General features: G+C 35.6%; 1 protein-coding gene across 3 annotated transcripts in view; it reads left to right on the top strand.

The window, feature by feature from the left end:
* The window catches only part of HSPA12A (heat shock protein family A (Hsp70) member 12A), a 94,104-nt gene that overhangs the window by 57,973 nt on the left and 22,068 nt on the right, over positions 1 to 14,063 (top strand). For all 3 annotated transcript variants that reach the window (XM_074233573.1, XM_074233571.1, XM_074233572.1), the window contains exons 4-6: positions 1,458 to 1,644; positions 3,669 to 3,773; positions 6,322 to 6,438. In XM_074233573.1, coding sequence (XP_074089674.1) covers positions 1,458 to 1,644; positions 3,669 to 3,773; positions 6,322 to 6,438 — 409 coding nt within the window. The remainder of the gene's footprint in view (positions 1 to 1,457; positions 1,645 to 3,668; positions 3,774 to 6,321; positions 6,439 to 14,063) is intronic.

Consider the following 14,063-nt stretch of genomic DNA (forward strand, 5'->3'; position numbering starts at 1 on the left):
ATAATTTATGGTAACAGCATAAGAAAAACCAACAACCTCCCTTACCACTTTGTATTGCATCACAGATGTATAATGTTTCAGTCGAATGCATCCAGTTTTTCACACCAGCTCTACACTAAGCTAAATGATGTATTAGTACTTCAACTTCTAAAACTAAAACGATTTTTAGTCCCAGTGATTCATGGAAAATTGTCTTAATCAATTGTGTTCTTCGGCTACATAATAACAAAGAGTGATATCTGTTTATTACACTTTTTAAAAGGGTCAATTCAATTTCAACAAATGTTTGTCAAACTTCATGGGAATCATTTGAAGAAACTATGGGTATTTAGCCTGGAGGAGAGATGTCTTGCAGAGAATGTGATAGTTACATTAAAGTATTTGATAGCTATAGAACAGAAAACTTTTTTGTGTGGCCTGGAAGGACAGAAATAGTAATAAGATGTAAAAAGTACAGAATGGCAATTTTAGACTCAATGAAAGAAAAAAATTTCCAGGAATTAAAGTGGTATAGACCTCTCAGAAGGGTATTTCTCTCATTAGAAATCTAAACAAAAAGCTGTTATGTAGATAGATTTTTGTTCAGGTTTGAGTTGGATTAAATGACTTCTGAGGTCTCAGAATTCTAATGCTAATGCTCTGAAATTATAGTATGAAAGATATACAAAATACTTAAATACTTATCTATAGATATTGGTGGCCTTATTCATTAAGGTTTCCTTAAGTCATTTTTATCAAATTCACTTTGATGTTCCCGACTGTTCCTAACAGAAAGCATATTGCTTGGGAAATAGGCAGAATGGAAATTCCTTGAGGGCAGGACTGTTTTGTTTTAGCATCTAGTATCTTCAGTCCTTAGTAGGTACTAAATGGATGTTTGTTAAAACATCTGAAATAATATTAGAGACAAACATTTGATTTACAATCATTTAATGAGTAGCTACTTGTATGCTTTGAGCTATTTATGGGGATGCAATCATCAAATTACATTAACATGCACATTATCATGAACATTTGATGATATTGATATTGTACTTTAATCATGAAGTTATAGACTGACAAAACCTAAGAGAAAAGGGAGCCTTTAGAGATCCTTTGCTTGGGAGTGAGAAATTTTGGATTTTTAGATTTAGTCTTGCTGTTAGTTTCAGCCACCTGTGAAGTCACACAGCTAGTAAGATGTATGATTTCGAGAAAATTACTTCATTTCTGTAGTCTTCTCTTTCTCTATTTGTAAAATGAGAGAGTTGGACTATTTCTCCTCTTTCTGTAATAAAAAAGCATGGTCCCTGCTCTCAAAGACTCAGATCAGAATATTTAGGAACCACCTCCACTTATTTCAATTTTTACCCAACTTAGCCAATAGAGGAATTCAGTTGATAAAATTTTCTTTTTTTTTTAATATAACAATCTAAGATTCTTTTATTTTCTTCCTTATTTATTTTTTAATTTTCTAGGCGATGGGAAGGTGGAGATCCTGGTGTATCTAATCAGAAGACACCAACCACCATCTTATTAACTCCAGAAAGGAAATTTCATAGCTTTGGCTATGCAGCCAGAGATTTTTACCATGATCTGGACCCAAATGAGGCCAAGCAATGGCTTTACTTGGAAAAATTCAAGATGAAGCTCCACACTACTGGTGTAAGTAATAATAGTTTTTCCATGCACTAGAAATAGTTAATAGTTACTGAAAACAAAAAAGAGGGAGAGGATCTATGGTTTTTGTCAAGCAGTTCTCAATCCAGAAAGAATTCAGTTTTCTTAAAGAGCAATTTAATCTTTATTCACTCGAATTTCAAATAAATGTACTCCATACAACAGAAGAAATTTATTGTGGGAAAAGATGTTGGGTGATTAAAAAAGGTTATAGGCAATGCATTATATTCATTGACCGGGTTCCATAGGACAACAAATTGCAAACTAGAAGGCCCAAAATGCAGTGAGATAAGCCAATGAACGGTTTGAATATTTGAATGAAAGTGGAAGTGGTGAACATAGGATACTTAATTATAATGTTGAATGGATCTGGGCAGAGTAATGAATGATGACAGATAGATGACCTCTATCTCCTGAACACCAAAGTCTGTGTTTGATCTTAAATAATGTTGTTAGCACTTCCAGGTGTGTTTGCCAAAATGGTGAGAATTTGGAAAGAAGCATAAAGCAGTTGAAAGAATACACCATTTAGTCTAAATTTGCTTTCAGAGTCCTGAGTGGAATCCAAAATTATTACTTATCTGTGACTTTGCATAAGTCTCTTCAACTTTCTGAGCCTCAATTTCTTCATTTTAAAAAGAGGGAATGGAACTAGCTAATTTTTCAGAGCCCCCCCCCACTCTTCATGAAAAGTGGGGATTCTTTGGGTGTCAGGGAATTTGGTCAGTGAGAGGACTTTGCAGCCTCAGCCTCAATCCCCCTCCCTTTCCAACTGAAGTTGAGAATGGCAGTTCTAAAAACACAAAGACTCAAAGGAGCAGGAAGCTCAGCAGCGTAGGAGGTGATGCTAGGATGGTGTACATATCTTGGGGTATAATGTGCAACACTCTAGCCCATGTGGGATGCCTGTCATTGAAGGCTCTTTCAAACATGAATGGCAAACATTAATTAGAAAGCTCGAATCAATCATGAATCCCCACTGATTTTATCAACTATAACTGGTTCATTTGTTAAGTGAGATTTCTGCTTTCTTTTGTTTCTCTCCACTTCTATCCACCAAGGAATTTCACCATCACTTTTTAATGACCATTGTCCACCCCCATCATTTGATACAAAACCTTTTACATGCCAACAAAGCTTCCAGTGACTTAATAATGCTTCCTGTTGCTCTAGTGCTCTGGCAGGGAAAGTGATGCTACTTTTTACCCCTGAGCTCTCAACAAATTACACAGCTTCAAGCCTTAAAATAACTGCTTTTTATTTCAGTTCCTGAATTTGTCACTCAGTTTGAGTGGAAATCTCATGTCTATACAGAAGGCGCTATAGCCTATTTGCACTATTGAGGATTATTGTTCTCCCTGTCCAGTCTCCACCCCTCACCCCCTGGAATTTTCCCAAGAGCTGAATCAGGCTATATTAAATGAGAAGATTTCATGTGTATTCACATGTTAAAATTGCATATAACTAAAAGGCATATAACTGTATCATGTAGATCTTTTTTCTTTAATTGTTGTTAAAATGTCACTATTGCTACTCTTCAAGATATCCTTTTTAAAAAAAAAGTTGCTTTCTTTGGTGCTTTTTCTCAGACCCCCCCTTCCTACTCCTCCATCAGGGATTTGTGTCATAGAATTATGAATTTTAAAGGGGCAAACATGGAAACATGAATCCTTTATAAACATCTTGTACTTTCAAAAGATGTGTACACAAATAATCAGAAGAGGCATACCCATATCAGCAATAACCACCAGGAAAAGTCTATTAAAAGCTCCAAAGCCACAATTTGAAGAATTTTCATTTGGGGTGAAATAGTTTAGATGAATAATAGAGCTTTGATCTCCTTCAAGATGGGGGTTGGGAGAGAAGGGAGGGAAAGAAAACATATCCTGAATTCCCTTATCTCATTTTCTTTAGATTTAAAGGTTTCTATCAAGTATGATAAATTTTGCAGGATCCAAAAGGCAGATATTTCCTTCATTCTTTCAATAATACTCCTTTTTTTCCCCTAGAATCTCACCATGGAGACAGATCTGACAGCAGCAAATGGGAAGAAAATCAAAGCACTTGAAATCTTTGCTTATGCCTTGCAGTACTTTAAGGAACAAGCATTGAAGGTAGTACTGACTGCTAGTACAGTCTATCACAGTGTAAGAAAAGTACATGCTGTTCTGCAGTAAGTTAAAGATTAGAAGTAGTTGGGCTTGAGATTAACCATGCCATCTTTTGAAAGACCTCTATGCCAATTTAGAATGCCAAAATGCTCCAATCAATTCTAAGGGTTTTCTCTTGTGTTAAGATTAAGGGCTATATTCATTGTGAATCATTTTGCTAATATTCCAAGTGGAATGCAACTACCTCTACCTACTTTCTTTCCTACTAAGGACTGAGGAAAGTGATTGGTACATGAATTTCAGATTCTTTGATGATTTATCCTAAAGGAGAGAATTGCTTTGATATACAAAGGAGTGGTGGGAGACTTGGAAACCAAGGGGACAAGAGAAGGGCACTTTAAATATTGCATTAATCCAAGAAACATTTGTGGGGTACCTTCTATGTACCTTATACTAAAAGTTATGCAGGAATATTAAAATAAATCAGACATTTTCCTCCTTTAAGCAACTTATGATCTAGTAGAAGAGTTAAGGCACACATACAAATAACAGTAATTCAAAAAATTCATAAGGGTTTTATCATCCCTAAGTGGATTGATCATTGAAGACTGGTTATTTGAACTGGACCTTGAAGGATGGGTACCATTAGAATAGAGAACATGTCGCAATGCTGGACAGAAGGAATAACATGAGCAAAAAATATGAAGGTGAGAAAGCATATGGCATATTTAGAGAAACAATCTAGTTTGTCTGAAAATTCGTATTATTCATAGGGTCATGGGATCTAGAGAGTTGGAAGAGGCAGAGACATCAGGTATTATTTAGCCTATCTGTGCCATTTTAGAGTTAAGGAAATTTAAGCCCAGAGAAGCTAACTGAACAACAAGGGGATAAACTAATGTTTTGCATCACTGAACTTTTAGAAACAAAGGTATTCATTAGCTCAGAGGATGATTGAATAGTAACCAACACAGTCTTGGGTCAGCATTTACAATGTCTACATAGAATAAACACAATCAAAATATTTTTTTAAAAAGTTATATAGGACATTTATATTTTCTATGTAGAAAATTATGACCAAAATTATGGTGGTAATTTGATAATAAGCCTCATAAGTGCTCAATCAAGATTTTTTCCAAATTGTATACCACATAAATAATATAATACATACATATGTAATAATAATAATACATATAAATAAACAAATAACATAACAAAGGTGTTTCTAAACAGCTTTCCTTGAAACTTGAGAAAAACTGTCCTTCATGACCATGAACTCTTCCTGTTTAACTAAAGTTTTATATAGCACATAAGGTAATAACATTTTTCTTGAATCTGTTCTTAAAATATGTCACATATTTCACCTGATTTCTAAACACAAAGCCGTCTTTAAAAAAGGAAAATTTTACAAAATGAAGAACTTAACTACAGTTGAATATTGGCCCACTGGAGATATATCCAAAATGTTTTTTAGGGGGGAAGAAATGGCAAATGCCAGGCTTGACAAGTAAATTAGTTGAGTGGATCAAGCACAAGATTGCTATTCAAACTAGTGGGTAATTTAAGATACTTGTCAGGAAAATCAATATTTGCCAGCTCATTAATCATTTGAAGTATACTTTATAGGAACTAGAAGTCAACCACAAACTTAAATGAAAATATGTTAATACATGTTTGGATTTAAGGTCAATCTATCTACCCCCATGGCAACAAAATATGTCCAAGAACCCTTACAGCCATAGCTTCTGATGAAAATGCTCAGCATGACTTGTGTATAAGGATTTTTATCAAAATGGTGGATGCTTTTGGAACTCCATCAATCACACAAATGGTTGGCTAGATCAGCTTTATTATCTTAATCTTAATCTAAAGTTCAGTTCAGTGAACACAAACACATTCAAGGCACTGTGCTAAACTCTAGAGACAAGAAGATAAAACCGTAATGTTCTTAGTGTCATGAAGATTGCATTCTATTGGGAAAATATGCAAGAAAGAGGGAGAAAGTAGTATTAAGATGGAGATCAGAATAGATGTGATGTGGGAGTCGGTACCTGGGACATGCTGGGAAGGAATCTAGAGCAGTCTATTTTCTCTTTGACTCCTCCCATCTTTCTCCTTTTTTTGTCAGGAAACTTTATTGGCACATTATTGAATGTCATGAATTTCAATCTTACTGAGTCTTATGCTACCAAAAATAAAATAAAATCTCATCATCAACTTTTGGTGCTAATATTAATAATAAAACAATGACCATTTCTAGTCATCCTGATACATATCTGGCCACTGAACCTGATCAGATGGCTTTGTAGGATGAAAGGAGGCTGATGACTTTATGAAGTAGCCCTTCACCCAAATCCAATACACATGCATGTCATGGTATCACCTCCCTGATGTTATGGTCTTCTTTGAGAAAAACAGATTAACAAAAATATGAAACAAGCACAAGATGAGTTCACATGACAAGAAAGCTATAATTATAGTACTCAAAGGAAAAATATTCTTAAGAGATGACTTCTGTTCCCTTTTATATTAATAATTCCTTTTGATTTAGGAGCTGAGTGATCAAGCAGGTTCTGAGTTTGAAAATTCTGATGTCAGATGGGTCATCACAGTGCCTGCTATTTGGAAACAACCTGCTAAGCAGTTCATGAGACAAGCCGCCTACCAGGTAAGATAGTAGGAGGAGGAGAAGGAAGGGAGAAAGGAGTCAGATTCCAGAAATGGTGTCACCATCATCAGTGATTATAACATCTCTGTAGGAACAGTGATCTAACACATAATATATCAACTACTAACATCTAGAAATCTTTTTTCCTATGACAAAAGGAGAATTAAATCCTTCTGAATTAACTAGCTGCTGTCAGTGATGTGAGAAGGCACAAAAGAAGAAGAATCATATTTAGTTAAAATTTTTGTTGTGCATGTTATTTTTTATTTTTATTTTTAGCTATATTATTCATCTTGGTCATGTTTCACCATAGATGCTTTGGGAACAAAATTCTGAAGAGAGTTTGAGAATTTCTGTTTCAGATTGATTACATGGGTTCCAGTTAAAAATAAAACTGGTGAGATTGAAACATCTGGATGGTGAGACTGAAGGATAAGGATAAAAGCAGCCTAAATAAGATTGATGTGGGAGATGAAAATACATATGGCATACAATGTCAGTCAGTCAATAAACATTTAGTAAGCTCCTAATATGATTCAAGATCTGTGTTAAGCATTGAGGATACAAAAAAGTAAAAGGCAGTCCCTGTTTTCAAAGCACTCACACTTTAATGGGGAAAAGATGCAAACATCACCAACAAGCTATATCCAGGATAAATTGGAAATAATCAACAAAGGGAAAATATTAGAAACAAGGGAGATCAGAAAAGCTTTCCCATAGTGGTTTAAACTTAAAGGAAACCAGGCAGCAGAAGGGAAAGTATTCCAGGTATTAATAATATTCTTTGTCATCATAATATTATTATGGTCAGTTGAAGGTTATGATTGATAATGTCTGGTTTTTAAAACACTCTTAAATTTCATTATTTAGCTTAGGATTTTTGATTCTGGGCTTTTGAATGAATTACATTATCCTGTCTTTGTTAACTCCAGTCCTTCCATTTTGATTGTTGTTTGAGATCTTAAACCCAACTAAGCTTTTCAGTATGTAAAACAGCTGTGGCTGATGAACTAGAATAATCAGGATATGGCTATCTGAGAAAATGACAGTAGAAATGACTCATCCTTCTGACTTTCATTTTCCAGTTTATGAAGTAACTATAGACTTTAGCCAGTAAAAAATGTCATTTCCCATTGTTAGCCCTGGTGAACTAGGCAAGAACAGATGAGTTAGTGACTTTTGTTTCCCACTAAGTTATCTCTGGGCAATAGTCCTAAGAAAAGTACATTCTCTCCTACAGAGAGAGTTTCAAAGGGTGATCTGTGGGGTCGAGTGTGAACAGAAACAGGAAACCAAACACAATGGAAGCATCTGGAAGGAAACTGGCAGACCCTCCCAGATGTGGTAGCTCTAGTAGGAATGCCATTACAGAGAGCCAACTCGGATTTTTCTTTTCTTCTTCTTTTTTTCCATTTCACAAGTCATTTTATTTTATTTTATTCTTATGTGACTTTTTTGTTTTTTTCTAATTGTATGTAAAAATAGTTTTCAACCTTCATTTTTTGCAAGATTTTGAGCTCCACATTTTTCTCACTCCCTGCCTTCCCATCCCTTCCCCTTGACAATGAGTAATCTCATATAGGTTTTATGTTAAGCATATTTCCATATTAGTCATGTTGTGAAAGAAGAATCAGACCCCAAGTGAAAAAGCCATAAGAGAGAAAAAAAACACAAAACATAAAACAAATTTTAAAAAATTGAAAATAGTGGACTTTGGTCTGCATTTGGAATCTATAGTTCTTTCTCTGGATGTGTATGATATTTTCCATCACAAGTCTTTTGGAATTATAAGACTTGGATTATTAACCTTTTTTGTTATTTTGGACACATTTGGCAGCCTGGCAAAGTCTAAGGACCTCTTCTAAGAATGATGTTTTTAAATGTATGAAGTAAAACACAAAGGATTCTAAGGGAAACCAACTGAATTGAAATATTTATCAAAATGTTTTAAAACATCAAATTAAGAACTGCTCTAAGTAATGTGCATCTAGTACATACAAATGGAGGATTAGTTTCTGAAATACAAAATGACATTTCATAGAAAAATACAGTAAATACTCCCTTTATTCAGAATGTTTCCTCAATATGTCTTTTTTTAGGCTGAATACCAGGTTGTCTGACTTAATGCAAACAGAACCCATAACAAATGCTATTTAATTATTCTGCTCTGTGGAGATGGACAGTTAATTAAATGCCTGTCAATTCAAGAAAGGGAAAAAGTTCCATAAAATTTTGGTGTTTATTTTTTTTGTTTTGTTGTGTTCTTTGTTGGGTTAGACTAGATTTACGTTCTACCAGTATGCCTTCTGAAAAAGTATATCAAGAGTAATATGAGTGGCATTTCTCTATGAGCAAACTTAATGTCTCTCTTTCATTTTATTGTATACAAATAGGCAAGATACTTAACTAAACAAGCAAAAGAGACAGACCTGGACTCAGAAGCAGCTCAAATCAGTAACACATTTTTGCATTCTATGCTTATGGATAAAATAATAAAATAGGTGAACTTGGAACCCCAAAGAATAGTTATCAATAAGGGGCAGCTAGGTGGCACAGACCGGTCCTGGATTCAGGAGTACCTGAGTTCAAATCAGACCTCAGACACTTAATAATTACCTAGCTGTGTGACCTTGGGCAAGCCACTTAACCCCATTTGCCTTGCAAAAACCTAAAATAAAAAGAATAGTTATCAATAGTTCAAGATCACCTTAGGAGGACACCTCATGAAATGCCCAAAGGATATATACCTGGCCTTGAACTGTTGAACATTTTTCAGTAAATAACTTGGAAAAAGTCATAGATGACTTGTCAAATTTGCAGATAACACAAAACTATGAAAGATTATTGCTAACACACTCAATGATAGTCTGGATACTAAAAGTTGTTATGGCTTTTGTTTGTACTTCATTCTCAAAGAAGACCAGGGGCATGTGGAAGGTGATATCTTGACTTAAAGTGAATTGGATTTAAGTGAGGCAGGGCTGTGCAAATTCACCAATCTCACTCTCTTTCACAACCATCTGGGTCAAGTAGCAAAACATAGATCAGCTCTACTGGAGATGGCCCCAGATACACTGGGAGACTGGCCTTTTTTAAGCTAAGGTCTTTTTCAGGTTATGTCAATTTGTCTGAGGTAATGTCCATTCAGTGGTTAAGGCTAGCTAAGAAATTAGGCAAAACACAATCTCTTTTACTTACCTTTTACCAAGACTGTTGATTATTGTTTGGGTTTTGTTGTCTCAGAATGAATATAAATAGCAATTGATTCTGTTTTGACCAGAAATCTTGAGTATCTTCCCCTCCCAAATTGATTTTTCTTTTTTGAGTAGATAAGAAACCATCTTTTGCTTCATTTCTTACCTAGCCTTAATCATTAAATTGACATTGTCTCAGACAAACTAAGACCTAGAAAAGACCTTAGCTTAAAACAGTCAAGATCTCCCACTGCCTCTGGGGTCATCTCCAATCATCCTGACCTGTATCTTGCAAATGGACCCAGCTGACTCTGGAGAAGAGAGTGAGGCTGGTGACTATCCATAGCCCTGCTTCATTCAAATCCAATTCACTTGCAAGTCAAGACATCACCTTTCTGATATCATTGATCTTTGAGAATGAAGGACAAATAATTAGTGAGTAGTAGTAACTGCCCCACTGGGAACCCAACTGACCAGTTCCAGTCCAGTCCTCCCTCCCTTCCCTTCCCTTCCCTTTCCTTCCTTCCTTCCTTCCTTCCTTCCTTCCTTCCTTCCTTCCTTCCTTCCTTCCTTCCTTCCTTCCTTCCTTCCTTCCTTCCTTCTTTCTTCCTCCTTCCTTTCTCTGTCTACAAGGAGAATCATGCACTTATATGTGAGTGCTTTGCTCAAAGAAAAAGTGGATTTCTTGAAATAGAGTTCTGGAAAAACCAGGCTTTGAAATTAGGCCAATTGAAATTCAAATGGAGCTATTTGAATATGCCTTAAAACCAAATCATTCTGGGTCTCTCGGATTGACCAATAATAAATCCCAACCCAAGCCTATGTTGGTCTTGATTTTTCATGAGTGTGAGTGTGTTAGCAATAATCTCTCATAGTTTTGTGTCATCTGCAAATGTTTTGGTTTTATTGGCTCAGAGTGAGTGTAAATAGCAATTATTTCTGTTTGGACCAAAAACCCTGAGGGTATTTCCTACCAAAAATTAGTGACAGGGTAGAATGATGGTTTATTTGAATTAGCTGAAATTTCAAAATAATAAAGTGCTATCTGTAGGTTCTAAAAATCAACTTTAGAAATCCAAAGAAATGAAAATGAGGCTTAGTATCAATTAACTGAAAAAGATGTTAGATGTGAATTGCAAGCTCACTATTAGTATACATTATAATATGGTAGCCAATAATGACAGAGCTATGCTAGGTTGCCTTGAAGGCAGAGTCAAGAACAAGGTAGGTAATAATAGGCTACATTCTTCCCTGGTCACATGCAAATTAATTGGGATCAGGAGTATAGTGTACTGTTCTGGACATCATATTTTAGGAAAAAACCTAGAAAGATTGGAGTTTGGTCAGAAGATGGTGACCAGGAGGGCAAGGAAACATGCTATTTCAGCAGTAGTTGAAGGATATGGGGATTATTAGCCTGGAAATGAGGACATATACGATGATGTGATAGATATATTTAAATCTTGATAGAGCTAATGCATTAAAGACTTTGGGGGTTTATTCCAAGAATAATTGAGTAGAAGTTGTAAAGCAGCAGATTTAGGCTAGTATCAGAAGGAAAAAAACTTAAAAATTAGAACTGAGGAAAAGTGGTATAAGTTGCCTTGGGTGGGAAAGAATTTCGCTTCATTGGGAGTCTTCAAGTAGAGGTAAAAGCCCATTACTTGTTAGGTTGTTAAAGGCATTCTTGGTTAGGTATAGGCTGACCTTGGTGTTGGCTGTTTTTAGATTCCATGTTTCTGTGAAAACTTGACTTAGGCCGTTTTTGTACTCACCAAATGAAATACTTCATTTTAAAGATATCAAGGACCTACTAGAACATTCTTTCTTGGAACAGATGATTCTTCCAATCTGCTGCCTCTAAAACATTACCTCTACCTGACTTCAGTGCCAAACAAATGTCCTTAAGCTGAAGATATATTTTGGAAACTGTTTATTCCCCCAGCGTCCTTCTATCTCACTTCAACAAAATCATTTATCAAATGAATCTTGTACTTTTAAAACCTTAGAAATCATCTAGCCTCATTCCCTTACTTTACAGAATAGGAAAAACCAGATATAGAGAGGAAAAGCAGCTCACACCATGTTAGATCACTCTCTGTGGCAGAACCAAAATGTAAATTCTCAGCCTAGTCGTATCCAGATCAAGTTAGTCTTTGTCTGCTGAAGATCCAGTTAATCATTGGAAAAACTCTGAGGTGAAGTGCCCAGACATGAAATGAGTTAATTCTCTAGCTACTGTAACTGAAAACTCATTAGAATTCTTCAGTCAACACACACACACACACACACACACACACACACACACACACACACACACAATCATATACTTTATTTTAAAATTTTTTTATTTAAGGCAATGGGGTTAAGTGACTTGCTCAAGGTCACATAGCTGGGCGATTATTAAGGATGGATTTGAACTCAGATCCTCCTAACTCCAATAAAATAGAAAAGCAAATCGCCATTTGAAACCCTTAAAACTGGGAGGCAGCTCCTATTACACTAAGATGCCACCAAGACATATCTCAATTAAAAAAATAAATTAAGCATTGTGACTTAAAATGCTCTGTATGTATGAGTCCAGTTGATTGCAGAATGTGGAGACAATTCTTGACTGTTGGTCTCCTTTTCAATGAATGGCTTTATAGAAAATGGGGATTAGTGATTTTTCTTTGTCCAGTGATCTCATCTACCATACAGGCAATTTTGCATTAGCTTTCCTTTTAGAATTTGCTGCAGAGGAAAAAAAAAAAATTAACATACTGGGAGAACAGAATTTGTGTTAATGTGGTCCTTTTTATACCTTGAAGACATGCCAGCTTAACACTTAACCCAGGCCGACTGGCCAGAGTTTTATTGGGGGGGTTTTCCGTCAGTCATAGTCACATTAACCATCAATGATTTACTGGCAAATTTGTGGCAATTTGTAGATCTCAGGGAAATAGAGATGAGAGTGCAGCAGTCTTTGTAAATATTTCCTTGTCCTTCTTTGAATGTCATTTCCCCACCCACTTTACTCCTTCCTAAATTGGAACTCATGAATAGCAAAAAAAAAAAAGCAAGTTTTTTAAAACCTCTAAGGTGTTACTTTTTTGCTGCCCCAGATTTCTGAAGGAGTTAAATTTATGGGAGCTCATTTTTGGCTCTCTTATAGAGTCATTAGGTCACATCTGTGAAGTTCTTAGATTCAGCAGAGAAAGGGCTAAGAATTTTCAGTGACAGTGATTAAAAACAATAAGAACAATAATAATGATGACTAAAGTCAACCTAAATTGACATTAGTTTGAATCAAATAGATCACTGAATATTTCTATGTCAGGTCTTAGGATATGGCTCAAAAGATCTTATGATCATTTTAAGACCTTTGTGGACCTGATGAAAATGTATGAGTGTTTATCCTGAAGCAGTACACTTTTCCTCATATTGTGTTTTGCAACAGAATATTAATGGCATCTTCTTATTTTACTGTCAGTTGATAGTCTTGTACTTCCTCTTTTTCTTTGCATGCATAGACATTAGAGAAAAGGCTACTTGTGTTGCTTATCTCTTTTTGGGCTTCTGAGAAGAAAGTACTTTGTGAAACTCAAAATATGAGCTATTACTGAAGTTAGGATGGTATAGTCAAAGGAAGATGAAGTCTCCCCCCGCCACTTCCTATCTCCTCTCGTGTCTTTTGAGGTTTGATAAGAACTGCTTGGCTTTTCTGCCCAGTGTATCCTTGTTAATTGAACACTGTACTTTCATGGAAAGACCTGGGTTCAAATTTTGCTCACTTACTATCTATGCCACCCTGAGAAAATCACCTAACCTTTCTAAGTCTCCATTTTGTCCACAGTCCTCCCAGTTCTAAGTTTGTGATCCTCACAATCTCTCCACCTCAGACAACAAAATATCATTTCTTGCACCTTGTTTCATTTGCAAAACATTTCCCATGTAGTTCCCTTGAGTACATGCAGATGTTTAAATTGGCCAGAATATGCAATGATGGGACATTACTTTCTTGCGTTTTTTTTTTTCTTGCTGGTTTGTGGTTCTTAAAATGTTTGGCCTTTTTTCACACATCAGTAACTAAGTAACTGTTTCTGACTGAGACAATTCATGGCTTTTGTGAGTTTATTACTGGAATTTGCCAGAGTCTCTCCAAGTAGAGGAAAGCATGGTTGGAGAAGGGATATGCTGAGCACAGACCTCTTAGGGTGTTGCTACAACCTTTTAAGGCAAACACCTTCTTTTTTTCCCAGTTGGATCTGGTGGTGTGTGAATTTTCATGACTGGCTTTAATTCAGTTCATTTTCATTTATTTGTTTTTACTCACTGGGGACAGAGAGGAGATACTCCAGCTGATATTTTGTGTCAGTGATCATTCAGTACAGTTCCTTCACAAATATTTCACCCATCAAAACTTTTGAATTCTTAGTTAGTGCATTAATC

The sequence above is a fragment of the Macrotis lagotis genome, chromosome 4, assembly GCF_037893015.1.
Source record: "Macrotis lagotis isolate mMagLag1 chromosome 4, bilby.v1.9.chrom.fasta, whole genome shotgun sequence".
Classification (NCBI taxonomy): domain Eukaryota; kingdom Metazoa; phylum Chordata; class Mammalia; order Peramelemorphia; family Peramelidae; genus Macrotis; species Macrotis lagotis.